The sequence below is a fragment of the Colletotrichum destructivum genome, chromosome 2 (assembly GCF_034447905.1).
Source record: "Colletotrichum destructivum chromosome 2, complete sequence".
NCBI lineage: Eukaryota > Fungi > Ascomycota > Sordariomycetes > Glomerellales > Glomerellaceae > Colletotrichum > Colletotrichum destructivum.
Genome location: NC_085897.1, coordinates 151,290 through 171,395, shown reverse-complemented (window position 1 = coordinate 171,395; position 20,106 = coordinate 151,290). Strand labels below are relative to the sequence as shown.

At 54.3% G+C, this 20,106-nt stretch overlaps 6 protein-coding genes across 6 annotated transcripts; 3 read left to right on the top strand and 3 right to left on the bottom strand.

Annotated features, from left to right (window-relative positions):
• Positions 1-555: 555 nt before the first annotated feature.
• CDEST_02224 (Putative tetratricopeptide-like helical domain superfamily, chs5p-Arf1p binding protein) lies at positions 556-3,717 on the bottom strand. Its single transcript, XM_062918383.1, has 6 exons — positions 3,189-3,717; positions 3,002-3,128; positions 2,811-2,941; positions 2,473-2,753; positions 1,418-2,418; positions 556-1,359 (listed from the first exon to the last, which is right to left on the bottom strand). The coding sequence occupies exons 1-6, from the start codon at positions 3,209-3,211 to the stop codon at positions 817-819; spliced, it is 2,106 nt and encodes a 701-aa protein (XP_062774434.1). The 5' UTR covers positions 3,212-3,717; the 3' UTR covers positions 556-816.
• A 223-nt stretch (positions 3,718-3,940) lies between these two features.
• On the top strand, positions 3,941-10,847 carry CDEST_02223 (Putative tetratricopeptide-like helical domain superfamily, histone transcription regulator 3/CABIN1). Its single transcript, XM_062918382.1, has 4 exons — positions 3,941-4,275; positions 4,336-4,410; positions 4,466-8,430; positions 8,479-10,847. Exons 1-4 carry the CDS (start codon positions 4,273-4,275, stop codon positions 10,532-10,534), a joined length of 6,099 nt encoding a protein of 2,032 aa, XP_062774433.1. The 5' UTR covers positions 3,941-4,272; the 3' UTR covers positions 10,535-10,847.
• A 47-nt stretch (positions 10,848-10,894) lies between these two features.
• CDEST_02222 (uncharacterized protein) lies at positions 10,895-11,074 on the top strand (the record flags this gene model as incomplete). Its single annotated transcript, XM_062918381.1, has 1 exon — positions 10,895-11,074. One exon carries the CDS (start codon positions 10,895-10,897, stop codon positions 11,072-11,074), a length of 180 nt encoding a protein of 59 aa, XP_062774432.1.
• A 1,008-nt stretch (positions 11,075-12,082) lies between these two features.
• On the bottom strand, positions 12,083-15,296 carry CDEST_02221 (Putative Galactose-binding-like domain superfamily; the record flags this gene model as incomplete). Its single annotated transcript, XM_062918380.1, has 3 exons — positions 12,083-14,268; positions 14,325-14,799; positions 14,859-15,296. 3 exons carry the CDS (start codon positions 15,294-15,296, stop codon positions 12,083-12,085), a joined length of 3,099 nt encoding a protein of 1,032 aa, XP_062774431.1.
• A 1,431-nt stretch (positions 15,297-16,727) lies between these two features.
• On the top strand, positions 16,728-17,799 carry CDEST_02220 (uncharacterized protein). Its single transcript, XM_062918379.1, has 3 exons — positions 16,728-17,157; positions 17,392-17,506; positions 17,578-17,799. The coding sequence occupies exons 1-3, from the start codon at positions 17,019-17,021 to the stop codon at positions 17,615-17,617; spliced, it is 294 nt and encodes a 97-aa protein (XP_062774430.1). The 5' UTR covers positions 16,728-17,018; the 3' UTR covers positions 17,618-17,799.
• Positions 17,800-19,990, bottom strand: CDEST_02219 (Putative phosphoglycerate kinase). The gene is made up of 3 exons (XM_062918378.1): positions 19,629-19,990; positions 18,885-19,308; positions 17,800-18,800 (listed from the first exon to the last, which is right to left on the bottom strand). Exons 1-3 carry the CDS (start codon positions 19,692-19,694, stop codon positions 18,034-18,036), a joined length of 1,257 nt encoding a protein of 418 aa, XP_062774429.1. The 5' UTR covers positions 19,695-19,990; the 3' UTR covers positions 17,800-18,033.
• Positions 19,991-20,106: the final 116 nt, after the last annotated feature.

Genomic DNA, 20,106 nt, shown 5'->3' with positions numbered 1-20,106 from the left:
CCAACTTATGTAGTCGTTGTCGACTCCTCGTTAACGTCGCCGTCTAATGCTCAGACGGTCGACGTCATCTTGATGATCTCACCCACCACTGTGCGATGAAATCACCACATCCGCCAAAATGTGGTGCTCGGTGGAGAACCTACATATTTCATCGACATTGATCGAACGCACCCAGTGCCACCGCGCCGCCACAGGGCCCTCAAAGACCCCAAAGACCCTCAATGCGTCCATGGTTGAGACGGAAATTCGACCGGGTTGACGTAGGGGTGATATCAGCCCCCTCCCCTTCTTCTCCAAACGGCTGCCCGATCAGCACGCCATGAGCACGGCTTCCCATCGGGCGGCCGCACCTTGGGTGAACGGCCCGGCCCCTGGAGTGCTCCGTGTGTTCGGCCTAATTCTCCGGCGACTTTTTCAGTTTTGGGCGGTGCCGAAGTCTAGATTCCCTTCGTTCGGTTCAGTTTCTCTTTTTTTGTCTTGCCGCTTCTGCAAGTCAACGCAAGGCAAGTATGCACTCATTCCATTACCTTCGTCTTCAGCCCGATAGCAACTCCCAGTGGCAAACAAGGTATCATTCGTCTTTGAATTACAGTTTCTGTGCCTCAATAGCGATGGCTTATGCTTTTTTGTTTTAGAAAATCTCAACATAGCGCACCAACGCATTGGAAAGCAACACATGTCGTGATGGTACGACGCATGAGCACCCAAGTTAAACTCCTTCAAGTCTCGCCTGCGGATAAAAATACCGAACCATAAAATGCCCCCTATCTCGTCAACTGCATAGGCTCGGCTTCTACTTCATGATATGGACCACACCTAACCATCGGTGCCGCTGCTGCGGAAAGTGGCACAGAGCGCGGCGTAGTGGTGAGTGAGATCGAGTACTTCTTGCGGCAGGCTCGTGGCTTGAATGATGCTCCTGACCTTGACCGCGCCTTCGTCCTCAATGAGCGTCCGGATAGTATGGAGGAGTTCCGGAGAGAACTCCGAGTACCACCTGTACTGCCAGGTGACTAGGCGGATGACTGACGCAACCGTCTCGCGCGTGTTCTTGTTCTGTTCGAATACACGGAGGATACCCGTCAAAGCTTTGGGGCTGAACCGTGCGGCGAGGCAAGCCCTGTACGCCTCGACGGCCTCGTCTGCGTGCTGCAGTCTCTCGGCCAGAGACCCGAGAATCTCCCATTCCTCAGCAGACTTTTTATACTGCATTGACTGCGCCCTGTACTGGGCCATCTGTGTGCGCCAAATCGTGTAAACGCGGAGGTCCTCGTACAGAACCATGAACAGGCTGTCCAGCCAGCGTTCACAAAGGCGTTTGTTGTTGAGCTTGGAGAGATGATCATCTGTCTGTGCGCCCTAGGGAGGTGTTAGTTGGATTCTTGGCACAAGACAAGATATAAGGAGGGGGGGTTACGTTTTCCGCATCCCCCTTCAGTTCGCCGGGATCTATCGCGTGTGTGGGCTTCTCGACGGGTTCGCCCTCCGCCTGCCCATTTGTCGCCAACGTCTCGGCAGTTGACTCGGTGTCTGCCGGTTTGGGCTTCTCGTCGTCATCTTCGTCGTCATCCTTCTCCGAGTCTGACTGGTCGCCGTTCGTCGTGGGGTCAGGAGTTCCGCGAAGGCCATCCGTGCTTGGGTTACGTTGAGGCTGCGATGTCTCGTGCTTCTCGGAACGGTACTCGTCTTCCATCACAAACACAGTGCTTCGGATCTTGAGGAGCTGGTCCCATCCGATCTTAGACGTCATCTCCGTCAGAATGCCATACGCCTGCTTGAAGGTTCCTTTATAAACCGCAGCTCGCAGGTTCAGGAGACTCGCATCCACCTGCTCCGAGTACCTGGACTCGGGCTCGCTGTCAATCTCGTCCAATCGAGTCTCGGGGAGGGTCGGCAGATGAACGTCCTTGGGTTCCGGCATCTGGGGCGCGTCCTTGTCCTGATAAGTGAACATTGGGCAAGAATTGAGGATGGTGAGGGCGTTCTCCCAGTCCTCCATTGCCACGTAGACCTGGGCCAAGCGCGCCCAGGTGCCGAATTCACTCGGGGCGGCAATGGTGCTGCGATCGGCACAGCCCAGAGCCAAGCGAAGTCTCTCTTCTTTCTGTTCAGGGGTTGTGGCAGTTTGCGCCTTCTTGAGAAGGAATTCGGCTTGGGTGTCGAGCATGACATAGTCCATGGGTGATTCTTTCAGCGCCTGGTGGAGCACTCTGACGCCCTCTACCTCCTCGTTGCCCATGAACAAAACCTTGGCCAGAAGGGAAGAAACCTCAACGTTCTGATCCCTGAGCTTTTCAAAGAGGTTGATACCGGAGGCGTAGCGCCCCGTCGTCTGGAAGTACTTGAGGAGGCCGGCGGTCAGATGGTTCGAGACATTGTTCGGCACTTGAACGACACTGTCGGAACCGAGTTGCCAACCTAGATTCAATTTTAGTCAGTCACAATCAACAAACTTTCGTGGTTCGTGTCTACCTCTGAAGAACAGCTGTTCGGCGGCGTTGAGAAAACGATGTTCGGTTTCGGTGTTGGTGACGGGGTTGAATCTGCGCACGCCCATGATCTTGCGAATGGTCTCTCCGCTTCCATCGTCGGCATAAGAGTAGGCTCGCAGCACGCTGCAGAGGTAGGTCTCCAGCCACAGGTCATCCGTAGCCTTGCGCTTATCGCCTCGTTCGTCCACGCAATAGCTCTCGACAGTTCCGGGTATCGTTACGTGGACTCGCATGTCAAGTCGTGAGAAGGCGTTGTAACAGCTAAGAAACGCGTGTTAGCTCTCGGGCCCTGCTATGAGGCGCATCGCATTGACATACCAGTACAAGCCCTCCGAGATCTTGGTTTGCGCGGCCTGGCCATGCTCGCGGTAAGTCAAGGTATTGATGTAGGCAGCAAGACTGGCCGAAGAGGATGCATCGACACCGGTGACATGATGGTAGACTCCGATCTGGGCGGGGGAGGCTAGTTAGCGACAGCAAGAGCTCGAGGGTGCGCAAGTGAATCCTACCTGCTTGCCAGGGTTTCTTGTAGAATGCTTCAAGAGGTGGACAAGATCGGGAGGGCCAAGCTCGCGAAGGGAAATAAGGGATTCGGATCGAGCGTCAACTGATTCATGAAGAATCTCCTCGGTGAGCCTGGGGGGGAATCAGCATGAGGGATGAAAGCGACAGCATGTTGGGGCACGGTAGACATACTCAGGCACGGCTGGCGCAACCATTGCGGCGGTATCGTGTTGGCAAGCCGCTGCAGGCGCAAGACGGAGAGGAAGGGACGGGGGGTGTAGTTCTCTGGGACTGAATACGGTGTTATGAGCAAAACGCTCGATGCATGTGGGCGATAGGGGAAGGGCGTTGAAACGACGACTGTGAACGGTGTCGCAAGGCCGACGATATGGCTAGGACGAGGTCGTTGGACACGTGGGGGGATCAATAGAAGGTATGCGAGTTGGCGAGTGAGATTGGCGAGGGGATGGCGGCGTCAATGGAGACGAACTCTTGGGGAAGGTGGTGAAGGGATACGAATGTGGTGAGCTTGGACTCGGCGTCGTCTGTGCCTGTTGCCGGCTTGGAACAAATTAATGGAGGCAACAGGGGGCAGAATAGCGAGAAGCGGCAGCGGGATGATGGGAAGGGATGGGAAGAGGAGACGAGACGGACGACTGGGAGCTGCGAGCCGTTTGATTGATTGACAGGGCCAAGCTGGATGGAGCCACGAGAGCAGCAGTTGCGTTGCATCTATCGTTAGTGCCGCCGTTTGCCATGTTACAGAGATGCCAGGTGCCCTTTCGGCCTAGTTTTCTTACGTAAGGCACTGTGCTCCCGCCAAACCTGGTGCCTGGCTCAGGATGCCACTCTTGAGCCTCAGGTGTCCGGTGCGATCATCAGGGAAGGAGGTGATTGTAAACAGCTCTAACCGTCTCCACCAACGACGGTCCGTGCTGTGTGCTGCTGTTCCTGTCCCTGTTCCTGATGCGCGTGGTACGTACCCCGGCAGCTCTTCCCTCCTGTACGGATACCAGAGCAAGCAATCAATCAATTTAATTGAGTCTCCAATTTCAGGTCGCGTCAGTGCCGGAAGCCACGCGCATTGTGATTCCTCTATAGCCGTACACTCACTCACCATCTAGGTTCCCTTAGGCATCTGTGGGTAGCTGCTGTTCGCGGCGAACCACCCCATTCTCAACATACATTACACACACACAAACCGTATACAGCATCATCCGTATCTGGAACAAACCACGGCCGCGACGACCCTGCTCGCAAGAGTGCCTATGTCAGAATGGTTCGTCGCGTGCCCTATAGCAAACACCCACTAACAAGGACCAAACTAATCGTCGCGCAGCCGGCCTTCCAACCCATCAACGTTGAGCTCGAGGAGAACAGTGACGATGAGGTCGATACCACCCGCGAGCTTCATGTATGCGCCGACACCGATCCGCATCCCACTGCCCAGAAAATTGACTAGCAGCTAGGTCGACGAAGCCCTGAAGCGTTTCCAGAATGCCCTGAAGCTGCATGCTCAGGGTCCTCGCTTCTTCGACGAAGCCGCCGACGCCTACGATGATCTCTTTAAATCCGAAATCTTCAAATACCCCGAGGCTGTCACCGAGTACGAGAGGGCAGAGAGACAGCCCCAACACTTGATTACAGATCCTGCCCTCGCCGCTGACCTGGACCTCCAAGTCGCTGAGGTCGACACCGTCGGCAGCAGTCTTCCCCAGGCCTTCTTCTTGGCACACAAGAACCGCGGCCAGTTCCTCCTCGACCGCACCCGCCACGCCGCCCGCGCATTAGGAAACGATGCGCCCGCCTACTTCGAGAAAGACGAGGCTCTCCAAAACATGCACAATGCCCTCATTGATTTCAATGCCGCCCTCGACCGTGATCCCTCCGATGCCGAACTGTGGCGCCGCACCGCCCGCGTGGCTGCCTCCTTGAAGAGCTCTAGGATCAACAGATACTGCCTCGAGGCCGCCATCGAACTCGACGATGATCCTACAGTCCTTGAGGTTGAGCCACCATCGCTGGCCGAGGGGTTCGCTGGCCAGCAGTTGAAAGACCAGCTGCGCCTCTTGGCCGACGAGATAGCCTTGTCCCACCCCATCATGGGACCGTGGGTCAAGCGAGACATGCCCGATTTCATCAAGCGGCACATTGATCCCATACCCTTCTTACCGAACCCGATCAAGGAATTTGGGTCCGCCCGCACCCTCGTTGAGGAAGTCGGCGCTACCCGCTTGACATTAGCATGCTCAACGGCATCTTGGGCCGACTTGGGAATGGCGCTCGTCCAATTCATCCTCGAAAGGGGGCAAACAAGCCGGGCTGTCGTCATTGAGCTTCCTGAAACGGACGATGATGAAGATGTCGTCATGGAGAGTCAACCAGAACAGGACAGCCAACCCAACGGCTTCGATTCCAAAGACAGCGACGAGGCCGCCACGAAAGAGGCCAAGTTTGCCGATGCCTCAAAGGCTGAGGGTTCCGGCGCTGTGCCCAGGGATACCCCAAAACCTCCAGAGAACAGTCGCAAGGGCCGGGGCAGCTCTCAGTCGGCTAGAAAACGGTCGCAGTCGGCAGCAGGCATCCCCGAAGGCCAAGAAGAGGAGAGCCTAGTTGAGAAGAGGAGCAAGCGAATCCGACGGCGAGAAACCGCGGCTGCGGAAGAAGTGATAGACCCCAGCGCCGTTCTCGCTTCCCAATTAGCACCTTACCAAGCAGCCGACCAGAACCTATTCCAAGCCACCAAGAACATGCTGGAGAATATCGGCGTCACGGACCAAGCCACTCTAGACCGCATCAGCCAAGTGCTGGATTCGCTGGCGTCAGAAGAGCGCGCGGCATCCATCAAGAACCAGGCTACGGCCGACCTCCGCAACGCAATCGTCTCCTTCAACGAGGAAAGCGCTAAAGTCCTGCTCAATAAGCAAGCGCAGGCGTCTTTGAGTCTTTCCTCTTTTCTCGAGCATGCCAAAGGCGGCTCGCAGAAGCTGTCAGTCATCCCGCCTTTCAAAGAGACGCAGGGTATCACTGCTTTTGTGAGGCGGGTCAACTCGTCTTGGATGACCGCCCAAGAGGTTGCTTATGAATGGGTCAAGGCCATCTGTCCCAGCTATCTCGAAGCTAAATGGTCAGATGCTATGAAGACGGCCGTCGTCCAGGTCGTCAGTCGATTCGACCAGGACATCCTTCTTGCCATCGACTACGACCTTGAGTGCGCAAAACGTTCGAACGAGGCCGAGAAGGACTTTGGGTTTATCAAAAGCATCGTGGAGATGCTGTTCGAGATCCATCTCGACGTGTATGAACGAATCACCAATCCTAACAGTGTGGTCGATTACAGCATCCGCGTCGAAGCCAAGGGTCGCCTGGGACGATGGCTGGACATGGCATCAGCTTTGCTTCGCGAGGCTACACAAAAAGGCAACGAGGGCTTGACTGCTCGCTTCCTGTGGGCTGCCATTTTCTCGACAACTCTGACGGAGAATGCCTCAAGGGAGTACATACTGCAATGCTGGACGAGCCTCCGGGACTTTCTCTCGGAAGGAGATTTTGACCAGCTACATCTCCCCAATAATCCCGTGATACCAGAGGTTTCTGAGGCAGCAGCTGACAGGGAAATTTCCAAGCTGACCACCATGGACTTCTTTCTCGGGCTTTTCCAGGACAACGTCAGCGATCCTGTTGCCGTCATCGATAACCTTGAGCCTGTCCTCAATCCCGGGTCGGTCTATGTCCCCGTATCGTCGGCCGAAACCACGCCAGTTGGAGGTGATTCCTCGTCAGGCCGCTCCAAGACGCAAAAAGTGCCCATCAAGGAATGCGCGAGCCAAAGCCTCCAAGATCTTTGGAGGTTCCTCTTGGGTACCAGCACGGAACTGCGATTGTTTTTGTGGACACGCCTTAGCGATGCCTATGCCAGTATCAAGTACTCCACGAAGCAGTTTTCCTGCCAACTCAAGGCCATTGAGATGCTCACCGCGGACCTGGAGAGCGACGGGTACCTTAAGAACCCAGTGGAAACGAGACCACCGCTGCTGTTGAAGATGCTCAAGTCGCTCGACGAACTGCTGGTTACCGCGCTTTCGCTTGCTCTGAACGACAGCTCTGCCTACGATATTGTCGACGACGATCACTTAAAGTCGACGGCGTCTGCTCTCGCCAAGATGAGCTGCATGCTTCATGCTGCTGCAATGCACGACGATGAAATCCGAATCGGCATGGCTCGCGTGCCACCAAGCAGTCCCTCATTTCAACCGTTCCTGAACAAGCTTCGGGAGATCCAGGTGCGCGTGTGGTGCCTTCAGTACACGGTGATCAAGGTCGGCGTGAACCAGAATCCCAAGCTGTTTCCGAACCCAGAAATGGAGCTGGCGGACTTTTTGTCTGCCATTCACCAGGTCGTCGGATTGAGAAAATGCTGCAAGGCCTCGAACAAGATCTTCTTAAAGATGATGCGCGTGGAGCTGCTGAAGTTCAAGAAGATTGAGAATTGGGAAGACTATCTCGGCCAGGTGCTGTATGACCTCCACGGTCTCAAGCTGGGCGTCGGTGCTGGCGAAGTCCAGGACCACGGTTGCCCCCCCGAGAAACTGGAAAAGCGCAATGCTATGCATCTTGTCGACAAGATCACGGTCCTGGCAAGGCGGATGCCCAGGAAGGACCTACTCAAGTCAGATCTGAAAACGACCATCGAGCACATGCAGGGTGCCATTGGGCAAACAAAGTCGACCCCCCAGATGATCCACAACCTCAGGAACTTCACCGAATACCTCAAGCGACCGATTCACCCCCTCAGACTCTACCAGGCGCTCAATGGGGGTGTCCAGTTGGATGTTGTCGCTGTCAACACCCCCGAGAGCGCCCTGGCGAAGCACGGATGGTTCTTTTTGCTGGGCATGATCGCCTTGACGAGGTTCAAACAGGTGGATCTGAGCAAACGGCAAACGCCAGGTGCCACTGACGACTTGCGACTCGCGGCGACATTCTTGCGACTTCAGCTTCAGTTCACTCCAGATAAGTGGGATGCCTGGTTCCGCCTGGCCGAGTGTTTCGACTACGAGCTCGACGAGGCAGTCTTGTGGTCAGCCGACAAGATGAACAAGGAGCGAGGGGAACTGCTCAAGTTCCAGCGGAACTCAATCCACTGTTATACCCTTGCGCTGTCTAACTCCTGGGAGGTCGACATTGACGACGAGGACGAGGATCCTTTGTACGAGCTCTATCACAACTTCGCTATGCGCCTGTATGCATCTAGTCGTGAGCCTCTCGCCATGGAACCATTCCAACATGCAGACCTTGAGAGGTTCTTTATTGAACCACTCGGTACTGGGACATTCCAGAGGGTGGTCCATGACCAGATGCAAGACTACAAGGTTTGGAAATACGCGGCCGGCTTATTCAAGCGGGCTATGAGACGCAAACCGCAGGACTGGAGGTGAGTGTGTCACCGTCTTGCACATTGACGGTAGCTAACCTGGAGTAGGAATCCGTACATGCTCACCAAATGCCTCTGGAAAATGTACCAGAAACCCGTCGAGCAGCTGAGTCAGAAGGACCGTGAGACGCGCCCATCGGTTGAGTACCTGATATCAGCCCTCGAGCATGCAGTCGAGGTTGTGTCTGCTGTGCCCAAGTCGCGGAACAGTGATCCAATCTTGGAGCCGCATTACAAGATTGTCTCCATCGTCTACAAGCTCGTCATTCGCGGCGACTTGAAGCCTCAGGAGGGTGCGGATATCCTGTCGAGACAACCATTCGGCATGGAGCTCGGCGACGACATCACCCTTGACGACAACGAAGATTGGGAGGAGTACGTCATCAGGAACCTGCACCATCTTCGAGACAAGGACAAGTCCAACTGGCAGCACCGTATCATCATGCGTCACGCTCGCCTCCTCTTCGATGAAGACGGCGAGTCGCCCGAGCTTGTTCAGGCCAAGGCTGCCTTCAACGTGCTCCGAGAGTCCATGTTCACAAAAACCATGGTGATGAATGTCTGGAAATGCGACGCCGAACGCCCCGGGCGACACCACGTCTACACTTCACAGTACATCCGATTCATGGTCAAGATTCTGGTCGTTATGAACGACAGGGTGAACCTGGAAATGGTTCTCAGGCGTCTGCGAAAAAAGGGCGCCGACTTTTACCATTTTAGCGACTTGTGGCAGATGTGCTCCATGGCGTATCTCAGGCTGTTGCGGCAGGGCTTCCAAGTTCCTCCGACGTTGGATGACCCGTTTAAGTCGACGTCACTAGAAGAACTGGAAATCATGGCAGATCGCATCACTGAGTGGGCTGGGGGTCCATCGACGGACATCCCTGCATTCAATTGCTTGAAGGAGACAATCGAGTTGAAGAAGCTCAATGGAGGACTCATGAAAGCTGGGGCCATCGATGATCTCATCAATGACTGCTACAGCATCATCTACCAGGAGATCGGTCCTTCGCTACCGGGCCCAGAACCGCACGAAGTTCTTGAGGCGCGCGCTAGGGCTCGCGCCAGAGAAGAGGCTGACGGTGGGCTCGAACTGAAACCATCAAGTTCGCTGGGTAACCTTTTTAATACATCCGCTGCACAAGATTCGGGGGCGAACGGCGATGGAGACAAGACGGCGGCTCCGGAGGCAGCCCCAAGACGTAGGGCAGGCGTCCGCAGGCCCGACATCATCCGGAAAGCCGAACAAGCCTTTGCCCGGTTCGGTGAAGCGCCAAAATCATCGGTTGCGCCATCCAAGTCCCGCGTCGGTTCGGTCTCGAGCGGCAGGAACGGGACGCATACTCCTGCTGGAGATGCTGAAGAGGGCAGTGACGCCGAGAACCAAGGCCGGGCCGAGGCGGGCGAGGAGGGCGAGGACACAGAGATGAAGGACGATACGGCGATGGAGGGCGAGGACGGCGAAGAGGCGCCAGCGCAGGTCACAGCAGCATCTAGCCCGCGCGGTAGCATCCACGATTCAGCTGATGACGAAAGTGAGCTCAGCGACGTTCCTGATGACTGGGACGAGCAGCCGCCACCCTCGCTCATGTTTCCGAACCTCAGGAAAAGCGTGGATTCCGGTCGTGCTGGTGAGAACGATGACTCCAGTGACGGCGATGACGAGGAAGAGGAAGATGCTGAGGCAGGCGAGGAAGAAGAGGGCGGTGAAGAGGAAGAAGCAGGAGAGGAAGGAGAAGAGGGAGAAGAGGGCGAGGAGGGCGAGGAGGGTGAAGAGGGCGAGGAGGGCGCGGAGGGCGAGGATGGCGAGGAGGGCGAAGAAGGCGAAGAAGGCGAAGAGGGAGAAGAGGGAGAAGAGGACGAAGAGGGCGAGGAGGGAGAAGAGGGTGAAGAGGGAGAAGAAGGTGAGGAGGGAGAAGAGGGTCAGGAGGACGAAGAGGACGGAGAGGGTGAAGAGGGTGAGGAGGGTGAGGAGGGTGAGGAGGGCGAGGAGGGTGAAGAGGGTGAAGAGGGTGAGGAGGAGGGTGAAGAGGGTGAGGAGGAAGAGGCAGAAGAAGATGAAGAGCAAGAGGGCGAAGAAGTTGACGAAGACGAGGATGAGTAGCACTCTCCGCCCCTCCCACACTAGGAGGGCATGGGGGCTAGTGAAATTGCTGCGTGTTGGAGGTGGTTGTTCCTTACAGCTAATACCTACGGTGCTGGGACTATAGTCCACAAACATGCCCAGTCGGACTGAGTGTTTGTTTGCGTGGGACTATGACTGGTGTAAGTCGTCAGTAGTGTAACAGCATTGAATCATTGGTAGCGCGGAGTCAACTTTATAGCGGGCAGAGGGATATTAAAGCTGTCGTCAGGGGATTGTATCAGTAGACAAGGCTCGGCCCAATATCAAGTTCTTTGCCAGCCTTTACTTACACAAGCTGCTCTATCATTCGGACATTGCCCAAGACCAAAATAAAATACCATGTGCATCATCCGGCAGGTCGTCAAGGAGGATTGCGGCGACACAACGGAGCGGTGGACGGAGATGTGCCAGCCGGCCAGGCAGCGCGGCTGGGCGTGCCAGGTGATGGTGCGTATGGAGACGTGGTGGGTGAGAGGATATTGCAATGCATGTCTAAATTACTATCCGAGGTACGCGTGAGGGTGGCGGCGGACCGGGGGAGTTTGGGGGGTAGGGGGGTACATCGGGAGCGGAGCTTGAGGTTGGAGGGGGAAGCAACTTAGTTAAAGCATAGGCGAAGAGTGAACGGCAGCGATGGCTGAGTGTCATGTAGGCGGAGATAAATGCAAAGCGAGTGAGCATCTTTCAGATCATTTACTTAAGGCAGTCAAGTCTGTCCAATCGGTAGGGTCTCCGCCAGGAAAACTCTACGGTTAGTAAAAGGCACCCGCTGGCTGTCTGAAAACTCACAACCTCTGTAAAAGGGGCATGCATCATGAGAGTAGATGTCGAACTCTCCCTTTCCGGTCTCGGCGCCCAGTTGCCCCGCAGCACGGCGTCGTTGATACTCCTGGTCAATGGAAGAACAAGACCATTCCGACGGAACTGATCTTGCATGAGGATCATATAGTTCGGGTCCAAAAGCCTGGTAGACTCCGCAATGGTCTCTGTCCCAACAGCAAGAGTATGTTCATTTTCTGGGTGGACAAGTATAATTAGTCCACCATAGGTGATCTGTGCCGCCGGTCGTGCAAAGCAAGTGAAACTCGAGCCATTCTTCGAGGATTTACATTGAAAGCTACTTAAAGTAACACGCCAGAATAACAAATATTGTGTTAATAACTAGTCCCTCGTATCGAATATTGTTCTCTTCGAATGTTGGATGTGGCTCCTCTAGACCATTTGTGTTTCTCAGATTTCTCCATTAATGTCTCTGATTATGGATGCCATCATTTATCTCATAATTTGCCTAGAACTTGTACTCCAAGGCTGTGATCGAGCGCACCTAATTTTAATACAGAAATTGAGATAAATGCTGATAATGGGAAACTGGAGTGATTGTGAACGATATCCTATGCTCGACCTCACTGACAACCACTCTAAATTACCATAAACCTCATCATCACCCACTTCAATACTGATTGATGCTACGAAAATCTCATCCTGATTTTTTTACAAATATAGCCAAAAGTCGCATTGGATGTACCTTCAAGGCACAATGTGCAGAAACTCAAAAGGAACGACACTGACCACACCAACAAGCCCATTTTCAGTCTTGGGAATTGTTTCCAGTTGCAAAAACTGCCGTCCACTGCTCCTAATATCTGGCAAGATACTGCGGAGATAATTCCACATCGTACTTGGCACCACTGCGACAACATCGTTGCTTCCACTGATCAGGTATTGAGTAATGTCAGCGACAGGATCCACGCAATCCAAGGGAGCAAGGCGGGCTCCATTTATGTACACCGTGATAGCATTCAAGACTGGAGGAAATCTGATGTATGCCCCCAGCGAGACACTGTTGTCTTGGACTGAGCCTGGAGGCCAAGTGAAGTTGGTGTGGTAGTAGCCCACTCCAGAAGCATTTGCTGCAGCATCGATCTCGGTCCACGATACCAGATTGCTGAGCTGATGCGTCGTGTTGCTCTTGACAGCCGCGATTGTCGCGTCGCTCATGTTTCTCGGGGCTTCCCAATGTTCTAACACAAGCTCCCAAGTCTTTAGCTCGAATGGCTCTGGAGCTTTGCTCTCATGTTGAACGGTTTTCCCCGTGGACAGCGTTAGGAGTGTAGATTTTGGAGCTGTGGCAACATGGAGCAGAACGCCGTTAAAAGTTACGTTGTATCCGATAACGTTTTCTGACAATTTCGTTGCGTAGGACTTGGGAACTTGAACATTTTCGATTGGGGTCTGAGAGAATGCAATGATCTTGGTTTGATTCCCAGCAAGCTTGAGTGGTATGACCGTCGTATGTACCTCGATCTTGTAGTATAGAACCGGCTCACGTGTGCCTGTCCAGGGATCGAAGAAGTAGGGTATGCCGGTGGCTTCAACAACGACCTCACCAGATGCCGCCGCGGTGTCGCCGAAGATGTAAGCGTAGCTCATGCCATCTGCTGCATCCTCACGCCAAGTGGTGTACCAAGTACCGTTTGTGCGAACACCCACCCGTGGCTTGAGACCCAAAGATTCCAGACTTTGGGAAATCTCGCCCTCTCGAACCTGTTTTACGTGCTTATGCTGCAGCAAATTTGCCAAAGACGAATTGAAAAGCCGTTCATCAGTAGCAGTCCGATTTTGGGTTGCGTATTGCGCCGGAACGCCACCCGCCACGATGACCGGCAAGCCGGCATCCGCAAAGGCCTTCAGCTGAGCGAGAGAGTTCTGGGTGACGTTCTGAGAGCCAAGCACAACTAGAGCTTGAAACCTTGCATCGGCGGGTGCGAGCAGATTGTCCTCGACGTAGGCCTGTGGCAGATTGAAGTTGTCAGGCGACAAATATGCGTACGACCATCCTGTTAAAAAAAGCATCAGTTGCCTGTAAATTGCAAAGCTCAATAGCGTCAAACACTTCTTACCTTGTTTGGTGAGATCATCGAATCGATATAGCGTCGCCATGTTGGGATCAGTGACAGTTTGTTTGTTGTAAAATGCGACATCGGTTCTTGGAATCCCTTTCTGCTGAACGTGTTGAATTCTTGCCATGTAGTCCAACGCTGCGTGAAAACCATGGTCCCAGTCGGGACGCTTTGCCGAGTATAGCTCAGAAATGTAGTAGATGAAGGCGGTGTATCCGGGCCATGTCGTCTGGGGATAGTTGCCGGTGTATGATTGTCCGTGGATCACGAACTGATTGACACCGCCAGAAACAGCTCGGTTCATGGCGAAGAGCAACTCTGGGATGGTGAGGCTGTAAGCTCTACCAGAGATAGCACCCAACTCATTGGAGATGACCTTCTTTCTAGCCAAGTTCGCTGGGCCCGAAAACTGTCGATAGCCGTCCACATTGTCATGCCATTGGAGACTCTCGCATTCTGGAGCGTCGACCAACGGTATGGATGCCTCCATGTCCATGGGCATGTTATAGGAAGGCTGTGAAGAAAGTCCGAGTCCCAAAGATTGCAGCCACCGCGACAGAGTTGCCAGGTACTCTTGATACCCTTTTGCCAAAACCGCTCGATAGTCGTTAACATACCCTTCTCCTTGGTCTGGTGTGTCCAGCTTGCACTGGATACTCCTAGGCGAATTGTTCTGAATGTTGATGTTGTTGTTGCCGAACGCGATGAGAGGGAGATAAGGGCGTAGGTCGTAGCCGAAAACCTCGATAAATCGTGTAGGCAGAGTCGGGGTCCATGAGACATTGGATTTGATCTCCAGACTATCTTCCCATCCTGAGGTAACTAAGGATCAGTAAAGGATGTAGGCTTCGCGACACCCAAGGACTTACCGTAATTGCCCGTTTCTTTTAGAAGTTCCTTGACGTTGTCGACCAAGACGTAGTGCTCCCAGAAATCTTGAACCTTCTGAGCACCCCGGGCACTGAAGTAATCTACCACGTAAGATCCGTTGTCCCAAATGGAACCAGTTGTGTTGGAGGAAAAGTGAACGTTTTGGTTATGCGAGAGCTTCTGGTAGAAAAAGAAAAGCTCGTACCCCAGACCACCTGGCGATGCTTCAGGGACCTCCAGCAGTAGACTGCCATCTTCGGATACCATGTTTGTCACGTCCTCAAGTGACCCATTCTTCAATATGAGGTCCTCATAAGTCACCGTCGAGAGTCCGGTAATCGCCGTTACATTGTAAGAAACGTTTTTGCGGGAGACAACGATAGCCGAGATGGCGGCGACAAGCTCGCCTCCCCCCCAGCCCGGAATCGTTTGGTTAAAAGTTACACCGAAAGAAAGCTCTTGGGCGGTTGTAACCTAGGATAAGTTAGTTAGCATCATGCCCCTCAGGTTCCGATTGCAAAGTATTTACTTACCATATCCCACTGTAGTCCTTCATCATCATGATGAGCTGGAATACCCTGCCCTTGATTTGGACCAAGTGAGAAGTCCATTGCCATGCCACCCTCCTTGTGAGCCTCTAACGCCGTGGTGAAGAGTTGAAGGTATGCCGGTGTGCCGAACCCATAGGTAGACCAGTCGACCCCTAAAGGAGGCCCTCCGAGCTCCCCTCCGTAGTTATAGAACGGCAAAAACTCTACGCCGCCAGCTCCAATACTTCCGGCAGACTTGATATCCGCTTTCACAACATCAGGATCAACACTGGCATCTGGAAGCCAGTATCTGAATCTCGGGCGTTGTCTCGAAGGGGGGTCGCGGAAATGGTCCTGTTTTTCGGTGCATCCTGATGATGCAAGGGCCTTGCAGACACCGAAAACGATGAGGATGCTATAATAGCGAACGATGGAAGGCATTGAATTGTAATCGTCGATGTTTTCGAAGGTTCCTAGTAAAATTTGGTACGACAACAAAACAAACCGGACTCTTTTCGTGTGAGTGCCTTGAGAAGTTGGAAATTCTTTTGCGATGATTCTTGGGAATGCTACATTTTCAGCGTTTTCAGGAACGCACTTCAAGGCAGCCTGGCAATACTACCCACCCTGAAAGTAAGTCAGTACGTCTCGGTCAGTTTCGCTTGTCCGTTGCAGTGACTTTGCCAAAGACCGCTACCCACACCGCTTGACGCATCTAACACGAACCTCTCCCCGTCTAATTTAGCTCTCGTCGTTAATTCATTTGCTTGCCGATGGATGAGAGCGGTACAAATACGCGTATCCAGTATGTTTGGCTCAGGAAGCCTGTCACGCTATACGCGTATCCAGGATGTTTGGTTCTGTCACTGTATGACGGAGCGACTAAAGCAAGAAGCCTCTTCGTGTCTAGAGAGCATGGTTCCATTGTTGTCGATCTGTAGGGGCTGAGAGGAGATTTGGTAAGGGGCCGACTAAAAGCTGCATGTGCTGATGCAATATGAAGAAGCATCTAAGTATCGTTTATTTAGGGCGTTGTCCCTCAGATAATAGTGTTGATTCTGAGAGTATAAGGTCATGTAAAGGGGTTGCTAAAGGCTATTAGAGCAATTTGGCATCGTCTGAGTATGTAAAAGAATAGTTATGCATACATGTTGTGATAACACTACAACCGAGAACAGGGCAATGTAGGTCCTACTTTCAATAGAAGCGGGATCGTGGCCTGCTACACTCTGGTGAGAGATTGGCTCTTGAGTCCCCATTTTTTGAACCGCTAACTACATCATGCAATTTTCCACCGTGCTCTTGTGGGTGACCTCAGGCCCGCGCAGTAGTAGTGTGCCTATTGTCCTATCTGAACAGTTCACTATATCTAATAGATTTAGCGGTAAAGTTAACTCTCGATATCTTAAGTGTGCTGTCCGTACTTCATATGATTACCAGGAATAGTGTTCAAATCACCTGGTTTCAATTGATAAAGACTGTTACATGATACTTTTGCAGCTACGGTTACGTTAGTGCCTCCAGTAGGGTATTCAAAGTCTCATCGTATCCCTAACTGGATTGTCATATGGATAGCAAGCAAGATACTAGCAAGGAGACTGTAAAAGAGGATCTTAGACAAAGTGTTTTGTGTATGATAGAAAGAAACACGTGTGCTAATATGGAGGATCAAGAACGGCATGGGGAGGTTGACGAGAGGTTGTCTCATCACGGAGGTGCGCCGGCCGCCGAAAGCTACAACCATCCCGGCCCGCCCCACCCATCCCGTATCTTTGACCAGCGCGCAAGGGCCAGCAATTACGCCTTCCCAGTGCCGCCTGCCAGCGCCCCGCCGCACCCAGCACCTCAGCCAAACACGGCAACTTCCGCAGTAACTTCCGCAGCAGCAGCAGCAACCCCGTACATACGTACCCTGGTAGCTTTCCATCACCAATCCAACCCACTGCAATCCCGCTGCTCGCGAACCTCTCTCTATCAACAACCCACGCAGCTTCACAATCCGAATCTCCTTCATCGACCCGCGATCTCCTCACCCGAAAAGGATTTCCCTCCTGACAACGACCACCGCCCGCGCAAGGCGAACCCGCAGGAAAGAAGAAAGAATAGCGCAGACGCATCCCTCAAAACCCAACGCACCAACCTCAACACATACACACACACACAATGGCCTCTTCGGACGCGAAGCCCGCGCAGGACAAGACCGCCGACCCTAAGGCCGACGAGACGACGGCGCAGCAGCAGGCCGCCGCCAAGAAGCCCGCGCTCGGCGAGGACGACGAGTTCGAGGACTTCCCCGTTGACGGTGCGTTGCTCTTCCGTCCTCCTTCCCCTTCCCTCCCTCCTAGCCCCGTCGGCCCCTTCTGTCCTGCTCCCCGATACTCTCCCTTCGGCTTGGAGTTGAGCGTGGAATGCCATCGTGCATCGATCGACCCGCAGCCGAGGGGCTGAAGCGGTGGTCCCTCGGCAGAGGCGACTAGCTGGAGAGTGAGAGCATTTGACAATTGAACATCGGCTGACTTGACTACGACCCGAACAGACTGGCCCCAGGAAGAGACCGAGGCGGCCGCCGGCGGGAGCGGCTCGACGCAGCACCTGTGGGAAGAGAGCTGGGACGACGACGACACGAGCGACGACTTCTCTGCGCAACTGAAGTACGGCTATCCCCCCATTTCCCGCCGAACCGCGGTCTGTCATGGCCCTTCAATGCTAATATTTGCCCTAGGGAGGAGCTGAAGAAAGTCGAGGCCTCCAAGAGACGATGAATCCGCACACCCTGTGAGGTATCTTGGAGGAGGGTCGAAATTGAATGACGCATCGTGACAGTGTGGGACCATGGGGCATAGACTACGTACGAGCTCAGACGACTAGCGGCATACCAAGGTTGGAACGAAATCACACAAAAAGAAAACCAAAGGGTTTCTTGTTTTACTTCACGATTCGGGCTTGAAAATTGTCTAGTTTTTTACTGTTTATTGATGTCGTGACTTTTTTTCTTCTCTACTGAGGGACATGCATGACACGGGGGAGCATTACGTTCATCATGGCTACTTTTCCCTTGGGCTTCCGCTCTCCTTTCTTTCGGGCCCTACAGACTGGCTTTGCCAGCCCGACCTTTCCCATCTATCAGACCGATCGAGTCCATAGAGCGGGACGCATCCTCATGCTCACGAGGATTGATTTACTTACTCGACAGGGCAGTAACACCGGGCAGTTCCTTACCCTCGAGGAGCTCCAAGCTGGCACCGCCGCCGGTGGAGACGTGGCTGAGCTTGTCCTCGACGCCGTACTTGGCGGCAACGGTGGCCGTGTCACCACCGCCAATGATGACGATCTTGCCGCCCTCGGCAGCAGCAACGGCGGCGTCGAGCGTCGACTTGGTGCCGTTGGCGAACTTGTCGAACTCGAAGACACCGGCGGGGCCATTCCAGAGGATGGTCTTGGCCTCGTCGATGGCCTGCTTGTAGAGCTCGACCGACTTGGGGCCGCAGTCGAGACCCATCCAGCCGTCGGGGATACCGGACTCGTCCGTGGCGGAACCGACGTTGGCGTCCTTGTCGAACTTGTCGGCAGTGACGTAGTCGACGGGCAGGACGAGCTTGACGTTGTTGGCCTTCGCCTTCTCGACAAGCTTGCCAACCGTCTTGGCGCCGGACTCGTCAAAGAGCGAGTCGCCGATGCTGACGTTCTCGAGCGTCTTCTTGAAGGTGAAGGCCATGCCACCGCAGACGATGAGGGTGTTGACCTTGTCCAATAGGTTGTCGATGAGCTGGATCTTGTCCGAGACCTTGGCGCCACCGAGGATGGCGAGGAAGGGGCGCTGGGGGTTCTCGAGGGCCTTGGCGAAGTACTCGAGTTCCTTCTTCATGAGGAAGCCCGAAGCCTTCTGGGGCAGGTCAACACCGACCATGGAGGAGTGGGCGCGGTGGGCGGTGCCGAAAGCGTCGTCTACCAATAGTCAGTACGAGGTGTTACAGGTGTCGTACACGCACATTTTGGCGGAGAGAAGAAAAGAAGAAAAGGAAAGCTCACTGATGAAGACATCGCCGAGGGCAGTGAGACCCTTGCGGAACTCGTCGACCTTGGCCTTGTCGGCCTTAGTCTTGTTGCCGTCCTTGTCCTTGGCGGAGCCCTCCTCCTCGATGTGGAAGCGCAGGTTCTCGAGCAGGACGACCTGGCCGTTGTTGGCAGAGTTAACGAGGTCCTCGACATCCTTGCCGACGCAGTTCTTGGCGAACTGGACCTGCTTGCCGCCGAGCAGCTTCTCGAGCTCGGGGACGACGGGCTCGAGGCTGTACTTGGGGTTCTCCTGGCCGTTGGGGCGGCCGAGGTGGGACATCAGGACGACGGCCTTGGCGCCATTGTCAATGGCGTACTTGATGGTGGGCACGGCGCCAGCAATGCGCTGGTTGTTGGTGATCTTCTTGTTGGCGTCGAGGGGGACGTTGAAGTCGACCTGCGGGGATCGGTCAGTGGGGAGTAGCCCAGCAGAGGTGGAAAAACAGGCATATGGCCGTAGGGTATGTGACATGCACCAATGCCGCGCCGCGCGTAGCATGGCAGGGAGAGGGAGGAAGGTAGAGCCCCGAGGCGAATACCCGCGGGTCGTCCCGTATCGCCAGATTACGGAACGGCTGTAAGCTCATACCCGGTATCAGGCGCAGATGGTGGTGGGGTAATTGAGCAGAGCGAACACAGTACCAACGCCCGCCCCAGCAACGGCGGCGGCCGGCAACACCAGAACTACAGAATCACAGCAGGGTTTGGATGACTTACGCGAATGAGAACCCGCTTGCCCTTCAGGTCAACGTCGGTGATGGAGAGCTTGTTGGCGAGAGACATGATTGCAATTGAGGGGGGTTTTGTGGTGTTTGCAGGAGGAGGGAAAGGAAGTGTAGTTGAGGGAGAGAAGAGAAAGGAGGGAAAGGAAGAAGTTGGGAAGAGACGAGATGGATATGGCTTGAGGTATTATTTAGGAGGGGAGCTGCTGGGATGGGACGGGACGCACACACTAAAAACATGCAGCCATCAGTCAGAGTCACCTTAAGTGGTTCAACACACGTTGGGATGCTTCGCCCATGGCGGCGGTGGTGGGGGTAGTGCTGAGGTCCTGCCTGCCCGCCAGGTGCATCGAGGGGCAGTTCTCAGTGGTTTTTTGCATGACTTTTTTTTGTTGGCGGGGTTGAACTTGGTCCCTCTTGCCTTAGTGTCTTAGTGGGATGGGCTGCGGCAGCTGTTTTCCTACCTGGCCGGG